Source organism: Vigna unguiculata, chromosome 2 (assembly GCF_004118075.2).
Source record: "Vigna unguiculata cultivar IT97K-499-35 chromosome 2, ASM411807v1, whole genome shotgun sequence".
NCBI classification, from domain to species: Eukaryota; Viridiplantae; Streptophyta; class Magnoliopsida; order Fabales; family Fabaceae; genus Vigna; species Vigna unguiculata.
The window spans coordinates 6,592,010-6,608,179 of NC_040280.1; the positions used below are offsets into that span (position 1 = coordinate 6,592,010).

At 34.9% G+C, this 16,170-nt stretch overlaps 2 protein-coding genes across 5 annotated transcripts in view; both read left to right on the top strand.

Moving 5' to 3' along the window:
• LOC114174413 lies at window positions 1-14,481 on the top strand. Its single transcript, XM_028059255.1, has 5 exons — window positions 1-238; window positions 340-476; window positions 563-730; window positions 14,237-14,293; window positions 14,455-14,481. Exons 1-5 carry the CDS (start codon window positions 1-3, stop codon window positions 14,479-14,481), a joined length of 627 nt encoding a protein of 208 aa, XP_027915056.1.
• LOC114173570 (cleavage and polyadenylation specificity factor subunit 3-II) overlaps window positions 10,084-16,170 on the top strand; it is a 22,916-nt gene continuing 16,829 nt past the window's right edge. The window contains exons 1-5 of one of the 4 annotated variants that reach the window (XM_028058055.1): window positions 10,087-10,499; window positions 13,827-13,893; window positions 14,237-14,293; window positions 15,071-15,186; window positions 15,264-15,441. In XM_028058055.1, the coding sequence (XP_027913856.1) occupies window positions 15,162-15,186; window positions 15,264-15,441 (203 nt within the window). In that variant the 5' untranslated portion in view covers window positions 10,087-10,499; window positions 13,827-13,893; window positions 14,237-14,293; window positions 15,071-15,161. Of the gene's footprint in view, window positions 10,500-13,826; window positions 13,894-14,236; window positions 14,294-15,070; window positions 15,187-15,263; window positions 15,442-16,170 lie in introns of those variants that run through there. The other 3 variants (XR_003602521.1, XM_028058054.1, XM_028058056.1) reach the window with 3 other exon arrangements.

Here is a 16,170-nt window from a genome sequence, read left to right on the forward strand (position 1 = left end):
ATGGGAGGCACACTAGAAGTAGACGAATCACACTTGCACGCTTTCATGCGACATTGTAGTGAGACGACGTCCTTCATCCCTGGTTCTGCAAGAAATTTCCAAGTAGTGCTAATGAATTATAAGGCAAGTCAAGGACATTCAACGCAACAATTTATGGAGGACATCGCTACAACAACATTTGCTCGTGATTTTGGAACAAATGTATGGAAATGGGCCACCATGTTCATGAAACACCATGGTAATATAATATTGGGAGTACCTTTAAAGTACAAAAAATATAGCTTAAATTGTTTTCCACAAGTTGAATAAAGTGAATGCCTAAAGTAACACCAACCGTAGGATTAGTGGATGAGGGTGACATAAAAAATGTTACTACAATGTTTACCACAAAACGTGTTGATAGATTGCCTTTTGTGGCTTGTGTTGTGAAGGACTATAAGCCAAATGGGTTGGGTGATCTATTTATCACTATGAAGGTGAATTTTGTAATTATGCAGCATGTATTACCTTGTGCCCAAATAACATACTTAATTAAGGTTATAATCAGAATATTTTATTTCAGGACCAAACACATACTGCCCAAGCCAACATCCACAACAAAGCAGTTTCAAATCTTGAATGTGGTCTACAAATTGGTGTTGAGTTTGTCATATTACTGAAAGAATTTGGTATACACAAGTCCACTCCAGATAAGTTATACCTAAACATTACACTAAAGAATATTGTTAAGGTGTGAACTTGATGAATTTATTCATTACTTTGTGTAAGACCCAATAAAAATTAAAAATATAATTAAATATAATTAAATATTTAATTTTAATATAAGAAATTGGAAGGAGCATTTAATAGCATTAGTTAGAAGATTATGGTGTGGAAAAGTACTAGCTTAAGTGGTTGAGAGTACTTTGGTTGTGCAAGAGGACTTGGGTTCAAGTCCTACTTATGCAAATTGTGTGAAATTTAATTATTATTTACTTTCATCTGTGTGGGATATAATTAGGTTTAATAACATTCCGTTTATGTTTTCATCACATTACACTATTTGATGCTTCATATGAAAACCATTGTATGTGTACAAATTTTAATGAAGCGTATTTCGCGCATGTTTATTAAAGTATAATGCAAATTCTAGAATAATCTAGAAAAATCTAAGATAAAGTTATTGAAATGTAATGAAACTTCTAGAGTATTGGAGAAAAGCTTAGGATAGGAAAAAAATCAAGAACATTCTACTATGTAGAAAAATCTAGAACTATTTGCTCAAGTTCTAGCTAAAAGTTTCTAGAATAATCTATGGGTCTATAAATACCCCATGTATCCTACCATTAGCAACATGAAGAACAAAATAACACAACATCCAATACAACTATTCTCAACTACAAGATACACTTCTCCAACTACTACTTTCACACTCTACTATCTACACATTTTCTCTATCCCTTCAACTATCCCTTTCACAACCTCAAAATACTAACAATGTTGTTCCCGATGGCGGTGTGACTTGTTTAGGATTGTTAACAATAATTTGGTGGCTTGTGCAATATGGAAAGGAACAAGGTGTGATATGGTGCTGGTTTGTTCGCGTCTCGCAGGCGTTGATGCGGTGGCAAATGTGTTGCGCCCGGTAGCCGAACGGACCGTTGGAGGCAGCGTGGCTACCGCCATTGAGAGATCTTTTGGTGCAGGCACGGGTGTTTCTTGTTTATGGTTCAATCACAAGTTTTGGTTGATATATGGGGGCAATGCTGGAGTGGTTTGGAGATGCAATATATGCGAGTCTGCATGTGTTGTTTTGGATTGGGGCTTGTATCCCTATTTTGTTGAGGTAAGGGGTTGGTCCTTTCTTTTCAATCTATTTCTTCAAGACTTGATTAGTTGGGTTCTTTGGAACCTATAGCATGCATTGAAGAGATCCCTCTTTTTACGGTGCAGACACAGGTCTAGTTTCGGGGCATAATTCCTTTTCGATTATTTGGTGTTTTGTTTAGTTTTTGTCAAATTGCGATGCTTGTGGAAGGACGGGTTGTGTCCCGTGGTTCTTGCCTTTCGTCAATGGTTTAGTAGTACTTTTATAACATAATGCATGTATACAGTGGTATGTTGCAGTCACGTTTTGTTCTCCTTGTTGCATAAACCTTTCTTTCTTTCAACTTGAAATCGTGATGGTGATTGATGTTAGCATTGGTGGTGGCATTTTGATCCCTTTTCTTATTCACAGCACGTGGTTGTCCTTTTAATAATCCTTACCATATTAGTAAACTTGCTAAAAGGCCATAGGACCCACACCATACTTATTTCCTCCTTGCTTAGAAATTTTAATTTATAGGTGTGCCTCACATTGTCTATGATACGCATAATGCCTTTTTGTCCATCAATTCACTCGACTAATCTGTTGCAAGGTAATTTTAATGCACCTTTGTATTAATGGAACGTGAGGCCACCTTGTTTTCTTTCCTTTCCTCCAGCCATGCATTAGGTGCTTTTGTTATGGAAGTTATAAATCAATTTTACTCTTCACATCTTTATTTACCTCTACTTTCATTAAAAACTATATTAAAATATAATATATGTTAAAAAGAATTGGTGCAGGCGTAACTTATACATGTATCATATATTAAGGTTGATACATAATATATATATATATATATATATATATATATATATATATATATATATATATATATTATAATATATATTAATATGTGTATGTAACATAGTATATGATAAATTATTATTATTCTTTTATCTTTTACTGTTTTATTATTATTATCATTGTTATTGTTTTATTTTATTTTTATTATTTTATTATTTTATTAGTTTTTTTTATTATTTATTTTATGTTATTAATCATTATTATTATTATTTTATTAATATTATTGTTTTGTTTTATTTTGTTATTTATTATTGTTGTTTTATCATTATTGTTTTATATCGATTTTATTATCATTATTGCACGTGCGACTTTTTGGGACAATAACTATGCGTACGTCTTGGATTGTATATTTGTTGGATTGTCCAAGATTGTGTGTTGGGTACAACACTGTCGTTGATGATTTTATGCTAATACATGTGAAAGTATAGGTGTATATGATTGATACGTATGATGTGTGTTGGTGCATTTTGAGTCATACTATGATAATTGGATGTTTAGTTCATTAAAACATGTGTTGGGGTGTAAAACCAGTAACCTTCACGCTATTGGTGTGGCGCTTGACAGCATAGAGTAAACTGCCAGGTGATAAGCCACCATGGGAACTATGGAGCAATTTTTCGAGAGGGGTTTTGTCAGGCGGTGTTCGTGATACTTGAATTGGACTGGTTCCAATAGGTTGGCGACTGGCGGCGCGAGGTGTAGCGTCCTTGCCGGAAATTACTTATTTAAAATAAAACAACTAAAAATGATTATACAACCTCATTTATTCAGAAGTTCTTTCCCAAAACGCGGGAAATTTAAATATTGTTTCAGTGTGTCAATTTAAAAGAAAACCATACAGCGTTCCATTATTAAAATTATAAATAAATTCTGATATTTGTTACAAAATAACTCAAAAAAATTCTAGAAGAAAACAAGTATAAACTCCCATAGTTGTTCCTCACTCTGTCGCTAAACATCCACACGTTCACCTACATCAACATCTGCTCCCATGTAATGAGTTACATGATCATCGCCAAACACACACAAATAGGGTGAGTTCATTTAAATAAACCAATAAAACATGACAATAATTAACGTATCTGAAAATTATAACCCAAGTTAGCTTTTCCCCATTCCTCAGTTCATCCACTTTCAACCATTACGTTAGTCGTCACTTGATTCTACACTCCTTGGTGAGTACACCGATCGATCTTTGCTGCACGAGTGTCTACTCGCCCCTCCGACTACAGGCCACCACCTAATTATCCACACGCGGGAATAAATTGCCACGACCACAATTCGCGACACAAGGTGGAGTTCCCTGAAATGAACTGAAGTTTTTAGTTGTCTTCAGACTACCAAACTCAAACAGATGCACTGAAGAAGGCAATCATCCGAAACCTCGTCGTATGAGCCACGATCTTGCACACTCCATTGGACGTCCTAAACCACCAGGCTTCAACCTATAGTGGCCACGTGTTACCCCAATACAAGTTACACTCGTAACTTACCCTCAACCAAAGCATCGCATCGTGTCCCTCACCCAAAGCTATGTAGAACCTTCCTTACGAGCCAACTCTACACCAAAACCCGCCTGGTGCACCTCTCGTGTCGCTAGGCGAAATTTGGCTTCAGACTGCCTAGCACCCTCTCACGCCACCAAGTGCAACACGCCTTACAGTGCCCCTATCGCCCCCCCCCCCCCCCCCGCCTGGCAGAACCAACCCTGCCGCCAAGCGCCATGCACGTCTAGTGGTCATTGCCACTAGTTTGGGTATCTATCGCCTGGCAGCTCGCCCAACACCGCCAGGCACCATACTAGTAGCGCAATGCTACTGGTTTTTGGCACATCAAATCGGTCCTAAAGGACCCCAAACACTCCATACACAGATTACAATACATTCATACCTAAACAGGCATAACTCTAAGATAATGATACAATCCAACACATTTATAATTTCACAAGTCAAGTAATACTTATATTTAATATGAGACACCTCTTTTTATCATCATTCCTCTCCAAAGGTAATGTATCCTGACAATTTGACATGGACTTATAGTTTAAAACATGCAATTTAACACATTCAATCAATGAACCCTTTTATTCTCTCATACATTTGATTCCATTCGACTCACCATTATACACCATCATTTAACTCACTCACGAGTTTTGAATTTATACATCCTTCGTCCACTAACCCAAACCACGCAGAAAAATATTAGATACATCACAAAACAACACACAAATCACAGGATCAACTCGAGACACCCACTGTCTTGTTGTGTCGTCTAGCCGTAGCCTAGGCGCCGCCAGGCAGTGCGTGAAAAATCTAGTTTCTACCAAGATTTCTCCCGCACTAGTCGTGACCTCAAGCACCCTTAATTATATTACCAACCTTTGTACTAACACAGTTTCACATGCACACATTATACATGGTTCATACTTTATCTATTTTAACATCTTTTCACTAAAATAGTGCCCCAATCATAGACTTAGATCATGCTTATTCATTCTCAACTCCAACAGGAACCCTAATTTCCCAATTTCATGCAATATTATTACATTCAACATATGATTATTAATCGCAGTCACAAACATCCATAAAGATTCATATTCACACATATAGATCATCGCGACAACATCACGAATAACACAAAAACCCAGAGTAACCCAAAACTGGTCACACCCCAGTTCGTGTCGCCTGGTAGATCATCCTCCGTCGCCAAGCGGTTCATGAAGAAAACCCAAAAAACTGGGTCTGAAGCTTGTGTCGCCTGGCGGGTCGCGTGTGACTGCTAGGCAATTTCTAGAAAATTCCAGAAATCCGAACAGAACGTGAATAAAATGGAAAGATGGCATTCCCACATCCACAAACACATCACGAGTACATTCAACTAAAATTTAAACATCAATTAGGAACTCCCTTGACCTGGATATTCCTTGCTCACGACAATTGCTAAAATTCCTCTTAATGTTGGCAGTATGAATCCCTTAAACCAGCTCCAATCAACTACAATGAGTATCCCAGGGTAGCCACACATCCATAACTCTCCCCCTCTCAATACTTTTAGCTAGGGTTTCTGTGTCTCTTCACTTCCATGCCAAAGTAAATTTTAACAAAAAGAAAGTTATTTTGTTTAAGCCAAGGATTGAACCCACTACCACACAAACAATTGCAATTCAAGTGTACAACTAATGATAAAATTAAATAACACACAAATGACATACATAGGACTCGAACCCAAGTCCTCTCACACAAACAAGTACTTTCAACCACTTGAGCTAGTACTTTTCCACGTCATGAAAGTTAACATTAATTGACATAAAGGCTTCCACTACCCGTATTTATTAAATAATTATTTATTTAATTATTTAAATTCATCGGGTCTTACACGAGGAGTGGCGTCAGACGGCCAATGTGTGTTGTTTCGCTTGGCAGTGCTTAAGCAGCCAAGCGGTTTCTGTTGTGGCAATCTAGTTGTGTTGGCCTTTAGGCTTGAAGAACTAAGTCCATAGGGGGTCCGGGATGTGCTTGGTAGTGAGTCATGAGCGAGGGAGTTCATGACATTGTCGGACCGCATGATGGGTGAGGGTGGATGTGTCCACTGAAGGCTACTTTGGGCGATGGAGTCCATAGTATGGTGATTGCATGCATGTCATGGTCCAAGCGAGTGAAGGTTTAGATGGTCAGACTATGGACTAGGGAGTCCGTAGGGCAAGACTACGAGCAGGATAGGCTCGTAGGATGGACCACGAGCGAGGAGGTTCGTGGAAGCACAGTAAGTCCCGAGACCAATATGCATTTGCATACAACTCATAAAGGGTATGAGTTCATGGGGAGTGGGAGATTTAAAGATAAATATTATGGAATTTATTTTGGGTGAGTTTATTCATATTTAATTATCAGTTGTGCATAGCTTACCCTATCTGTTTGTGTGTGGCGATGATCGGATAACTTGTTATCCGGGAGCAAATGATGATGCAGGTGAGTCAGATGATGCTTACGGGCAGAGTGCAGGGTCTACTTGGGAGCTTTTGAAAGGATTTTCATTTAAAGGATTTTGATGTAATTTATAATTATGTTGAACTTTGGTTGGTTTTGTAATAAAGTAATTGCGAATATTTGAATTATGCTACAATTGAAGTTTTCAAATTTTCCGCGTTTTGGGAAAATACTTAATATAGGTGGAAGTTTTTATTCATTATATTCTTTAATTAATTTAATTAAGTAATACTCGACCGTGATGTTACACTTTAGGTTAGGTCATAGTTGGAATTGAAGTTAATAAGTTATCATGAAATTCATATGTCTTCAAACATGACATTACTAGTCCAACAATTGAAGAAGTAACAACTTCACTTCTTATGGGCAAACAAAAGCAACATGCCAAAGATAGTGGTGAACCCAATTTGAACCTCAATGTGTAGGTAAATTGGACACTAATGTAGAAATCAATGTGGATACCAATGTGGAAACAAATTTGGATGCACATTTGAAGCACATTGAGGACATCCATATGGAAACGGTTGAGGATAGCAGTCATGATGACATAATGACCTACAATAGTGTTGATGAGAGGATGAAGAGTCTGGTTGATCCGTTCAAGAAATTCAAACGCACTGAAACAAGGCAGTCCTCAAAGTCATAACCATAGAGCCATTACAAATGTGACCCATTATATTTTATGCTTTTGGATGTCATTTTCAAAGTCACCTTTAAGTTTATGTATGATATATGAAATATGAACTTGTGGAGGACATTTTTTGTCGTGTGTTAATGAAGTTAGTCATTATATTTGAGTATGAATTGGTAATTCATTTGTGTTAAATGTATAACATGGGTTACCATTAATTTAGGTATGCTTTTGGTATTATTAGTGGTGTCAAAACCATTTAACCTAGGTTAGCAATACTGAAGTCATAAATATGTACGTCCTATGGGATTGATGAGCAAATACCTGTAACAAATACACACAACCAATAACGTGAAAGTATCTCGTGTTTCCTTTCTCCATTAAGAACATGGATGCATTGTATATGTTCCCAACTAAGTATTCATTAACAAGCTCACCCCAATTATATTTACCAAGACCACCAAGGTCATCCATAATGGAAATCATATACCATGTTAACATCAATAATTTGGTTATTGAAAAATTTCTTACACTCACTGTGTACACTAACCTCATCTAACTGAATAGTCTCACCATGAACCCTTAAACCCAGTTCCAAATAAACATACAATAAAGATAAACAAACAACTTCATTACTTATTAACCCCCCTTTCTTTTCAACCCACAAACTAATTAATGAACTAAGAAGTGTCCTAGAAATTTTTAGACTTCCTTTCAACATGGTGAACCATCCAAATAATGTTCCTTCAAGAAGAGACCTTTGTTCAGCACTTGAATTCTTATTTAATGAAGCAATGTACTTGGTCCAACAAGAATACCTAAAACTCTACAAATAATTATCAACAAAACTTATAAATTCAGTTTGTTTACAATAATTAATCATTATAAATTATCATATCAAACCTTGCGATCATGCTTTAAGTCACCACCACAATCACTGCCTTCACTATAATCAACCATTATAATATCTCTTATGCTAACTACTAATGTCACCTGCTATGCATAATATAAACAATTATTTGTAGTATACCAATGTAGAACACATTTAGTGAAAAATAAATATGATGTCCAATAAGTATATCAAGACTAACTATTCCTCTATATAACATACTAAAAAACCAAAACAATGAAAGTAATACATGGTGAACTGATAAAGTGATAACGAACTTTGATGTGCAAATACTACACCTATACGATTCCAACTTATAAACTATTTAGGATCCATATCACCCATCCACAACTTAACCCAACACGGATATCATATGTGTGAATACAATACCATGGATTAATAGTTAAGAAGTTTGAAGTAACCAATATTTCGATTCCCAGCTTAGTGAGATAAATTTACGAAACACACCACCAACGACTACAACCAAATTGACGGTACTAACCACACCATCAACGAAATCAACCTTCCAAACCAATCACCAACTAAATCACTTGGAATCAGACAAACAAATTTATATTATCTTTACTCATTTCAAAACCTACGGCCACTATTCCCCAATGGGTTCAACAATGTGCTCAAAATAGGGGTCCAAAACGAATAGTGCTTTAAATAACAACACCTTTCACAACATCACTCATTGTCCACCAATTACAGGTTTCATTAGGGGTTTCAACATACACAAGTAGGCTTTCAACAACACAACATACATTACACAAAAAAATTACCTCTAAGAGAAGAAAGCGCCACTTGAGAAAGAAGAAGACTACTTCCAAAACACAAACTTTAGATTGGGATACAAAATTGCGCTTTTCTCCACCAAAAATTCCTCTTCTCAAAACACAACTACATGGCACAAAAAAAATTTAAACTTGAAGAAGTGATAGCCAGAAATGAAGAAAAAGATGACTTCCAGAAGAGACTTCCACCAAAACTTCCTCTTGTAAACTCTTATACAATGAAATGAAAAATAAAGAAACTGTCACCCGCCACACATGCAACAACGCTTTTAAGAAAAAAAATATATAAAAATATAGTGTCGTAAGGTTGCGAGAGAAGTTATATTTTTTTAGATGTTACACTATATTTTCCTTTGCTATTTTACCATCCATTTTCTTTTCTTTTTCAAAAAAAAAAAAAAACTCAAATCTAACTTCACTAAATCTCACCCATATATTTTCTTCTCCACCCGCCAAAACCCTCACTGCTCTCTAAATGCCACGTGGCATCTCCGTTCACCCTGACCCAACTGATTTTCGCACACAAGGGATTTTTTCACGTTTTATGGTGAACGCACCACCACTCCTCTCACACTCACTAATCACACTACCCTGGTTGAAACTAGGGATGACAAAAATATTATCCGCAGATAAAATCCGCGACAGATAGTTACTATCCGCGGGTATTTATTATTCGCGAGTAGCGGATAACGGGTATTTTAATACCCGATTATAAACGGGTTGGATACGGATATCATACTATCCGTACCCGCGAGTATCCGTTACCCGCAAAAAATAAAAATTAATATTTAATTTATATTTTATTAAGTTAAATTTAATTAAAATTAGAAGTAACAGTATATTTTATTATGTCAAATTTAATTATAATTATAATTTAATTTATATTTATATTTTATTTTTTTAATTTTATATTAAAAAATTTATAAAATTCATATTTTTTTAAATATTTGCGGATATTGGATATTCACGGGTACCCGCGGGTTTTAAAAATATCTGTAAATATTTTTTAAACAGATATCCGACAGATAAACAGACAGATAACAGACGAATTTTTTATTAGCGAGTCGGGTACGGATATCATACTGCCCGACCCGACCCGTTGCCATCCCTGGTTGAAACTCACGTTCACTACTCACACAACACTCTCGCACATCTCTAACAAAAACACACCTAAACAGACACACTACGAAACAGAGAAGGGGAAGGGGAAGGAATTGGGAGAAAAGCCTTTGGGGGTCTCATCTTCTTCCTGTGATTCTTCTTTCTTCAGAGAGGGGCGATCAAAAAACCCTAACACCACTGCCTCACGAACGCACAGCAGCGGACTCTCACTGCAGTATCAGTCACGTGAGTAACAGGTGCAGCGTCGCACTCATCTTCATCTTCTTCCTTGAGCCACCGCCGTTGGTTGTTCCTCACTGCTCCACTGCTGTTCGAATTGGCCGAGAGTTCATCGTCCTTGGAGCTCGCATCTTCTCATAGCGCCGCGGCGTGGACTCATCATCCTCATCTCCTCGCAAATCCGACGAGGCCGTTGTTGTCGGTACCAACTAGTTTCCTTTCCTTCTCTGTTTCTGCTTCTTTTCTTTTGTTTGGGGTTTCTTTCAGAAACTGGTTGGGATTTAATCGAACTGGAGTTGCTTTTGAGTGGCTTGGAGTGTGCATTTGAGTTGCTTTTGTTGAAAAATTATATAACCTTTATGCGTCCTTTATAATTTTGGATTTAATTTTTCTGTTTGGGGTTTAAACGCACTAGATTGGGGCTTTGATGTGTGATTGAACATGAATTCGGATGGATGCAGTTTCTGAGTTTTGGTATGGGCATTTTCCGAGTTCTTTGTATTTTGGGATGAGTTTATGAGTTTATGGTGTGCTGAGGCCTTGGTGTAATGTTCACGTTCTGAGTTATTTGATTAAGAGTGAGTTGAAATTTTTTAGTTCGGTAAATCTATTGATATTGTCATGGGCTGTCGAGACCTATTTTTGTTTGTGATTGAGTAGGAGTTCACTGATTGTAATTGGTTTATTTTAATGAGATTTTGGCTTGAGCTTTTGATGCAATCTCATTGGTATTGGAAGTTGGAATTCCAGATTCATTTTGCTGTGGTGAGTTTGAAAAGAAAAAAAAAACGTGTAAGAGTGTTGTTGTTTTGCATTGACTGATTGTTGTGGGAAGTATTGAACTCATGGGCTTACTTTATGAATATTAGTACTATTTTTACTGGAATGGAGAAAGTAGCAGCTAGTCCATGCCCTCTTTTGGTTGGATTATTCAGGAACATATATTTCATTTGACTTTTGTTTATACCCATGGAGTTCTGTCATATACTATTGCACAGTTATTGGTTTTCTTATTTTGCATGATGGGTTTTATGGGTTTATTTCTGGATTTGGAATTCATGGTTGGGTGTGTTTAAAGCTGGCAAGATGCTTTATTGTAAAATTGAAGCTGAAACAGGAAAAGGAAAATCTAAAGCATATGGGCTTTGATTTTATTGGAGTTTGAACCCTTTTTGTGTGAGTGAATTCTTTGATGTCTTATCTAATTTGTTTGGAACTGTTTAATAATTATTTGAAGATGAGCTTTGAAACATCCTAGTTGGATTTGATTATATATATATATATATATATATATATATATATATATATATATATATATATATATATATACCAGCATCATGGTTTGTAATGTATTTGCACTAAGCGTTTATGTTGGGAACCTATAAAGTACACGTATATATGTAGGTGTTGGAATAAACATTTGATATGTGAGTTTTATTTTGAATATGGTCAAGTACTGATCCCATTTTTCTTACCTTGGCTTACTCCAAGATTTGTCTCATAATGGCAAGGCATTCTATACTAAATTGATACAGGGGCGTGTGACTTTGTGATTAAAATTAGTACTCATTTTTATTGTATCACACCATACTTGATATTTGTATGGAGCAATGGATTGCACTATGGGTGAGTTCTTGTTCGTGCTTTTTCTTTCTTTGACCAATATGTGGTTTATGTTTTTTAGATTACTTTATATTTTTGTGCCACTGTTTGTAATATTACCTCTTTTATTATTTGACATTCAACTTTTCATACGTACACCAAATTATAAATTTTGAAAGTTATTTAATTATCATGTTAAGTCTTGGACTTACTTGATAATTAAAACTTTCTTTCATTCAAAATTTAAAAATTTGATTATCATGTTAAGTATGAGACTTACTTGATAATTAAAGTTTTCACATTTTTTAAATTATTAATTATCATGTCAAGTCTTGGACTTGTTTGATAATTAAATTTTCATTCATCTAAATTTTAAATAATTTTTTTTATTATCATATTAAGTCTCAGACTTACTTGATAATTAAAACTTTCATATATTTTTTTAAATCATTGATTATCATATTAAAACTCGGACTTACTTCATAATTAACATTTTCACATAGTTTTAAAAATATTTCATTATCATGTCAAGTCTCTTGATAATTAAGTTTTTATCATGTTGAGTATCAGAGTCACTTGATAAGTAAAAGTATTAATTTTTTTTTTACAATTAACCAAATTAAAGTTTTTTCAAATAGTTTTAAATGTTTTTAAAGAACTATATAATCCTGATTTTTCATTTTAGACAAGGATATGTAGAAGCAAGGTCAAACACGTTGGAATAAAAAAAATTAAAAATATTTTATCTTCCACACACGTAACCGACTTTCGAACTCAGTTTGGTTTTGTAGACCATCCTTTTTTAGGTTTTCCCTAGCTTGCCTTAATGAACTATGGTGGCGACTCTTCTTAAAATACTTTTTTTTTTAAAGATTTTCTTGTTCACCATTCCGTCGCTATTTCGGTGTGGACAATTGCAAAGTATTATAGTTTGATCATTGATGCTGTTTATCTTTAAATTCCTATGTGAAAAAATGAGCTTAGTTTTGGTCCTTGCATGTAAAAAGTTCTGCACTTTGATTCATTGTATTGTTTTTCGATTTGGTTCCCATTAGAAAAATACTCTTACCTTATAAATTATGGAAACGGTGGATACCAATTTCCACACACACATACACATATTTATTTAGGGACCAAAAAAGTACAACTTTTTCATGCAGGGCCTAATACAAAAAGCAAGTCTAGGGAGCAAAATTATAATTTCAATGAAACTTTGAATACAAAAATAAGGTGAACCAAAAGGGTTGATAAGCATTGGCTTCCAAGTCATAATTCTACATCAGTAAAATGAACTTGAGTTTTATTTGATTTTAAACAGTATCCAACAATAGCTTCTGCTCCTTTGATGTTGGAAGAATGAATAAGAAAACTAGTCTTCGGTTATTTTTCCATGTTTCTCTTGATTGAACAATACGTAGCTCATTCCCTAAAAGTAGAGATGTCAAAATGAGCTCAGACCCGTAAGCCAACCCGACTTACCACGGGTTTGAGCCGGGTCGGGTTGCAAAAATAATTTTTTTGCGATTATGGATCAAAACGGGTTGGGCTCACTTAACCACGGCTATGCGGGTTCGAGCCAAGTTATAGTGAGCTGACCCACCAACCCAGGCTATAGTGGCCGTTCAGTCGTCTCCGACAATGCTGGTAAAATTCTCTCTAGAACTTTCAAATCGTCAAGAATTTCATCTGTTTTTGCACCCTATTGTAATGAAGTGCCCAAGTATTTTATCCTTGCTAATGTTTTGTAAAAAAATTAAATTTAACGTTTGGCGTTCTCGTGAGGGGTATCCATATTCAAGCCTCTACTGCTTTATGCTTTCAGGCTGAGTTCGTTATTGACTTCTTAATTATATGAATTAAAGTATTTGCTATTATCAGAAAGATATCTTCCTTCCATATAAATCTAGCTTATTCCTTTTTCTTCCAGAATTATGACGCCCTACGTGATGGATCACTTTTGATTGAATCCAACATTACTCAGTGATTGATCATCAGTATGATTCTAAAATCACTCAAACCTGAAACAGAGCTTTGATTGTATATGCTGTGATCTATGTTAAGTCTTTGGTAATTCATATTGATTCTCAAAGAATGTAAACGTTTTTTAGTGATTCGTAATTGCAAGCTAAAACAAATATTAAAAACTCTTCCAAAATTAAATTTTCGATGAAAATTCTGAAAAGAAAAGAGTGAAGATCTTTAAAGTGGCTAGCTGGTCTTGGTTTGAAATGGATGCCTTTGGTTCTGCAGCACGTTTAATCTCTGCAATTGGATTAATCCTATTGTTCTCTATATTGTTTACTGGTTTGTACTTTATTTTTTTTACTATTAATGCAGGAGAGAGCTGAAAAGGATCCATACTTGAACAAAGCTGGACTCAACTTTCCTCTCAAGGTCAGTTTCATTGTTGTTCAAACTTGATTTGTACAAACTTGATTGTTGTATTTAGTAAGTTTTTCACTTTTATTTTTTTCACAAATTAATATGCAGCATGGAATTATCTATGCCGGTCATTGCAGCATTGGATTCAATCTGTTATGGTGTTGCATATGCAGGCTAAGAAATTTTTGGAGGCTAAATGAACTATCAACTTTTGAACATGTTTAGTTAGTTAGTTTAAAGTGCTTGTTTGTGTGTATATGGCAGTCCAAGCTATGAATACTATGGTTCTCGGGAAATGACATCTTTGCTTTTATCAAATCTGATGTTGGAAATATTGTTATGATTACTAGAAATAAATTTCAGTTAATCTTTATCATTGGCGATAGATTTAAAGATTCAAAACTATAATCAAACTTCTACAAATTTAACTTTTTTTTTATTAAAGATTTAGGTGTATATATATTATATTTGATTATATTTTTAATTTAGGTAACATTCTTTTGACTTTTTTCTTGTCTTTTTAATATAATTTATTTACTTTCTAAAATAATATAAAATAATTTCGTACCAGTATTCATCTATATCAATTTACAAGAGATATGATTTATTTATTTATTTTTGTTTTAAATTTACATAAATTTATTATTGCACTTTCAAAGGAAGAAAACAAATATGGGGGATTGAAAATAACTTGTTAAATTATTCTTTTATACTCTTTTATTTATTTATTTATTTCTTTATATTGTTTAGAAATTTAAATTTAAAAATAACATCATCCCCGACCCACAGGCAACACTCCTGGATAGCAACAATATTTAACCGTTGTGAGGCGCAAACCAAGGTCTGCTGTTTTGAGCTGAGACTCAAGAGCAACATATTCATGGCGATTGAAACGCTAGTGTTAGGTATTCCCTCGTTCTTATTCTCCTTCTTGTGGTGCAAACACACACATCAATCTTACCCTTACATGGTTTGTTTTCAGGCGCTGGTCAAGAAGTTGGGAAGAGTTGCGTGGTGGTAACCATCAATGGCAAGCGAATCATGTTCGATTGTGGAATGCATATGGGCTTCTTGGACCATCGTCGTTACCCTGATTTCACCCTTGTTGACCCCAATCAAGATTTCAACTCTGCCATCACTTGCATCATCATCACTCACTTGTGTGTATCACTCCATTCTCAATTTTCCTGTTTTTAATTATTATGAAGTTAAACTATTCACATGATTTGTATAGTTTTCGTCGTTATAAGTTTCAGTCTCTATATGAGAAAATTGCAAGTTTTATCATTGCCACCAGAAAGTTTTGTAACATCTTTACAACCCTGGAAAGTTGTAGTCTACCTCTGATGTCAATACAAAAGAGAGACCAAAATTGTAAGTTTTATCATTGCCACCAGAAAGTTTTGTAACATCTTTACAACGCTGGAAAGTTGTAGTCTACCTCTGATGTCAATACAATAGAGAGACCAAAATTGTAAGTTTTAGTCCTTAGGTAAGATTAACATCAATATTCGAGAAAGAAGTGTGTTGTTTTAATTTTAAAATCATGATTGTCTTATAAACAACACAAAAAACCATCTACTATCATGTTGATAAGTTTTTAGATAGCCCTTGCATTTGTCTTACCTGTCGTGGTGGTTTTTCTATCATCCTATTTCTGTATGTAGAGACTCTTTGTATCTGTTATACTTTGGTCTATATATAGAACCTTCTATAATACAAATTATTTCTTTCATTCTTATTCTTATTTTTTATTGTGATTATTCTATGAACCTATCAATGACATCATTCTGTTTTATAGAATTGCTACAAAACTTTCTAAGAATGATTAGTCACTACAATAATTTATGTAAAGGCTAAAACTTGCAATTTTGTCATAGAGAGACTAA